The sequence below is a fragment of the Oratosquilla oratoria genome, chromosome 32 (genome assembly GCF_046742065.1).
Source record: "Oratosquilla oratoria isolate Oo_2021 chromosome 32, ASM4674206v1, whole genome shotgun sequence".
In the NCBI taxonomy this organism is placed as follows: Eukaryota; Metazoa; Arthropoda; class Malacostraca; order Stomatopoda; family Squillidae; genus Oratosquilla; species Oratosquilla oratoria.
The window spans coordinates 26,066,621-26,071,620 of NC_134808.1; the positions used below are offsets into that span (position 1 = coordinate 26,066,621).

General features: G+C 51.9%; 1 protein-coding gene across 1 annotated transcript in view; it reads right to left on the bottom strand.

Moving 5' to 3' along the window:
* Positions 1–2,471: 2,471 nt before the first annotated feature.
* The window catches only part of LOC143041813 (heat shock 70 kDa protein 1-like), a 3,025-nt gene continuing 496 nt past the window's right edge, over positions 2,472–5,000 (bottom strand). Inside the window, exon 2 of the mRNA XM_076213886.1 lies at positions 2,472–4,861. Coding sequence (XP_076070001.1) covers positions 2,790–4,796 — 2,007 coding nt within the window. The 5' untranslated portion in view covers positions 4,797–4,861 and the 3' untranslated portion in view covers positions 2,472–2,789. The remainder of the gene's footprint in view (positions 4,862–5,000) is intronic.

Below are 5,000 nucleotides of genomic sequence, written 5' to 3' on the forward strand. Positions count from 1 at the left end.
CGTATTTCTGCAAGACGTCTTCACAAAGACTCCGTGTCAAAAAGAAGAAGAAGAAGAAGAAGAAGAAGAAGAAGAAGAAGAAGAAGAAGAAGACAGCCCAAGAGAGCTATCGGGGCTGCAGTCTCTTTGAAAAAAAACTCTCAATTAGCCTGTGAAGGACCAGACTCATCTCCCCGCCAAAAACAAAAAGCCCATCGCGTCCAGGTTTGTCAGGAACTGCTTGATCGTTCAGAAGAAGATGAAAACTTCTTATCCAGGATCATAACAGGTGATGAATCGTGGGTTTATATTTTTGACATTGAAACGAAGATCCAATCGTCCCAGTGGATGAGTGAAACATCCCCCAGACCCAAAAAAGCTCGCCAAGTTCGATCCAAGGTCAAGGTGATGCTGACAGTTTTCTTCAATGCTAGTAGTGTTGTTCACCACGAGTACCTCCCCGAAGGCTCCACAGTGAACCAGACTTACTACAATGAAGTTGTGAAACGTCTGAGGGACGCCATTCGTCGCAAAAGGCCAGGAATGTGGAGAAGTGGCGTCTGGTTTTTCCATCACAACAACGCTCCACCCCATTCAGCCCTCAGAACTCGTGAGTTTTTGGCCAAAAACTCGATTACTGTTATTCCTCACTCCCCTACTCACAGACCTTGCTCCTTGCGATTCTTTCTTGTTCCCCAAACTCAAAAGACCCTTGAAAGGAAGAAGATTTGAGACGATTCCAGAGATTAAGGCAAATGCGACGAAGGAGCTGAAGGACATTACAAAAGAAGCGTACCAGGACTGTTTCAACAAGTCGACACACCGAAATTGGCACCAACACTCTCAGAACTATCCTATGAGGAGAGACTAGCAAAACTTGAGCTACAGATACTAGAGCAAAGGAGAGAGAGAGGAGACTTGATAACTATTTATAGAATCATGAAAGGCATATAAACTATTGACAGAGAGGATCTAATAAAATGGAATAGTAGAGATACAAGAAGACACGGAAAGAAAATCAAGAAAGACAGTTATAGAAGAGACCTGAAAAAGAACAGCTTTCCCCATAGGGTAATAGATGTTTGAAACAAGTTAGATGAAAATGTGGTGTGTGCAGAAACGATACACGAATTTAAAAACAGTCTAAATAAAACGAGATATGAAGACGGGACACTACGAGTATAGCTCCCCTTCCCGTAAAATACAACTAGGTAAACACACACACACACACACACACACACACACACACACACACACACACACACACACACACACACACACGCACGCACGCACACACACACACACACACACACACACACACACACACACACACACACACACACACCCGCACACACACACACATATATATATATATATATATATATAGATATTATATATATATATGTATATACTGTATATATATGTATATATGTATATATGTATATATACAAATATATACACATGCATATATATATATATATATATATATATATATATATATATACATACATATATATATACATATATATATACATATATGTATATATGCATACATATATATACATATATATATACATACATATATATATATACACATATGTATATATATATATATATAGTTGAATAACGGCTAAGGAAACTGGAAAAGAAGCTAAATTTTTTGCATATATATATATATATATATATATATATATATATATATATACATACATATACATAGAAGGCTATCTAAGGTCACATGCTGCAACTGGAAGACGCCCCTAAATCTTCTTCGTGGTGTGATGGAAGCGTCTTTCTCAAACGTATATACATAGGGTGGCTACTGAAAGACTGAATGATATAAAACAAAAACAGATTGTACAGACACATTCTTTATTAATTTTTTAATTATTTAATTTCCAAATACAATGAATGGGCAATGTGTGTATGTGTGTGTGTGTGTGTGTGTGTGTGTGTGTGTGTGTGTGTGTGTGTGTGTGTGTGTGTGTGTGTGTGTGTGTGTGTGTGTGTGTGTGTGTGTGTGTGTGTGTGTGTGTGTGTGTGTGTGTGTGTGTGTGTGTGTGTGTGTGTGTGTGTGTGTGTGTGTATTCGCGTGTGTATGTCCTATGACCGCCTTCACCGAGCCTCTCCACAATCTGCTGCTGTCTTGTTGTGCGAGTTTTTACCACCCAACAACACAACTTGTTACTTCACGAACCTGACCTTGTCCGCCCACAAGCGATCCCATTCCTTGCATCTCAAATGAACTTTGCTAAACCTGTAAAGCGGGCATTAACTCATTCAGCTTCATTAACGAGGGGGTGCGTGTCTCGACTGGCTACCTCCCTTATATGGGGGAAGAAGCCTCTGGTTTACAGACTCATAGATGGCCAGCTTGGATACAAGTGCAAGAAGATAGTTGTTTCAGGCAGCAACTCTGCTAGGACACACAAATGAAGTGTACTAACATCCGTCCAACCTTTGCTCTTGGCGAGGAGAAACAAACATATACCCAAGTTCAAAGTGTTTATTAAAACATAAACGTATTTATAGTTAATACAATAATATCACAGATTATGGAAATAAGAGATCTGACGAGCTATTTCGACCTCAGATTAAATGTTCAGGAGTAGACACGTATGCACAAGTTGTTCCTGAACCGCCTCTCGTGTGTTGGCATTGGTAAGGATAAGAGACAACTGCGAGCGGTGACTAGAGAAGAGCCCGCAGGCAAGACCCAGCGCCTCCTTCCAACACGCAGGAGACCTAAACCTCCTGAAGGAAGAGGAGGAGGAGGACCTTGCTGGGCAGGGAGGACCCGAGCTCGGAGCTTAGTCGACCTCCTCTATCGTGGGTCCCTGGGACGACGACGCAGACTCTCCCGAAGGAGGACCGCTTGAGGAAGGTCCCTGCTGCTGGTGCAGTTTGGTGGCCACAGGTCTCCAGGTCTCCTCCAGCTGACGCCGGCGTTCCTCCAGCTCGTCCTCGGAGGCCGAAGGGTTGGCGTCGAGCCAGGCGAGTGTCTCCTCGACCAGGGCCTGGACGCGGGTCTTCTCGTCCGAGGAGAGCCTGGAGGAGGCGGCCTCCTCCAGACTGCTCTTGACGCCGAAGCAGAGGGCCTCGAGCTGGTTCTTGGCCTGCACGCGCTGCCGCTGCCTCTCGTCCTCCTCCTTGTAGCTGAGGGCCTCGGCGACCATGCGGTCGATCTCGTCCTTGGAGAGGCGGCCCCTGCCGTCGTTGGTGATGGTGATGCGGCTGTTCTTGCCCGTGGACTTGTCGACGGCCGAGACGCTGAGGATGCCGTTGGCGTCGACGTCGAAGGAGACCTCGATCTGGGGCACGCCCCTCGGTGCCGGTGGGATGCCGGACAGCTCGAACTTGCCCAGGAGGTTGTTGTCCTTGGTCATGGCGCGCTCGCCCTCGAAGACCTGGACGAGGACGGCCGGCTGGTTGTCGGCGTAGGTGGTGAAGACCTGGGTCTGCCTGGTGGGGATGGTGGTGTTCCTTTTGATGAGGGGCGTCATGACGCCGCCCGCCGTCTCGATGCCGAGGGAGAGCGGGGCCACGTCGAGGAGCAGCATGTCCTTGACGGGACCCTCTCCGTCACCGCCGGCGCCGCTGAGGATGGCCGCCTGGACGGCGGCCCCGTAGGCCACGGCCTCGTCCGGGTTGATGGACTTGTTGAGAGTCTTGCCGCCGAAGAAGTCCTGCAGCATCTTCTGGATCCTGGGGATGCGCGTGGAGCCGCCCACCAGGACCACCTCGTGGATGGCGCCCTTGTCCATCTTGGCGTCGCGCAGGGCCTTTTCGACGGGCTCGAGCGTGGCCCGGAACAGGTCGGCGCACAGCTCCTCGAAGCGCGCACGGCTGACGGTGGCGTAAAAGTCGACGCCCTGGAAGAGCGAGTCGATCTCGACGCTGGCCTGGCTGGAGGAGGACAGGGTGCGCTTGGCGCGCTCGCAGGCCGTCCTGAGGCGGCGCAGGGCCCGCTTGTTGCCCGCCAGGTCCTTGCCGTGCTTGCGCCGGAACTCGGCCGCCAGGTGGCCGACCAGCCGGTTGTCAAAGTCCTCGCCCCCGAGGTGCGTGTCCCCGGCCGTCGAACGCACCTCGAACACGCCGTCCTCGATGCTCAGCACCGAGACGTCGAAGGTGCCACCACCCAGGTCGAAGATCAGCACGTTGCGCTCCTTTCCCGACGAAGGCGAGGGGGACGCCGCCGCCAGCCCTCTCTTGTCCAGGCCGTAGGCGATGGCGGCGGCCGTGGGCTCGTTGATGATGCGCAGGACGTTGAGGCCTGCGATGGCGCCGGCGTCCTTGGTGGCCTGGCGCTGGGCGTCGTTGAAGTAGGCGGGCACGGTGATGACGGCGTCGACGACGGGTGCGCCCAGGAAGGCCTCGGCCGTCTCCTTCATCTTGCCCAGCACCATGGCCGAGAGCTCCTCCGGGCTGAACTTCTTGGTCTGGCCCCGGAACTCCACCTCCACCCTCGGCTGCTTCTTGGCGCCGGCGCCGCTGACGGCGAAGGGCCAGTGCTTCATGTCGGCCTGCAGGTGGGGGTCGTCCATGGTGCGGCCCATCAGCCGCTTGGCGTCGAAGACGGTGTTGGCCGCGTTGAGGGCCGCCTGGTTCTTGGCCGCCTCGCCCACCAGGCGCTCGGCCTCGGTGAAGGCCACGTACGAGGGCGTCGTCCGGTTGCCCTGGTCGTTGGCGATGATCTCCACCTTGGAGCTCCCCGGCGCCAGCACCCCGACGCACGAGTACGTCGTCCCGAGGTCGATCCCCACCGCCGGAGCCCGACGTCCGCCGCCGCCTCCTCCATTACAGCTGTTGGGAGCCATTCTTCTTCTTCTTCTGCCCTTACTCCTTGTTGCTGCTGCTGCTGCTGCTGCTGCTGCTGCTCTCTCTGCAAACGAGGAGAAAGAACGCTCGATCACTTCTCTGCTACTAAAACCACAATACAATCATCTTAATCACATTACTGCAGTTTGTCAATCATTCACAGCTCAAGGGCGATTGTGTGTGTATTGGGGAGCGGAGGGGGG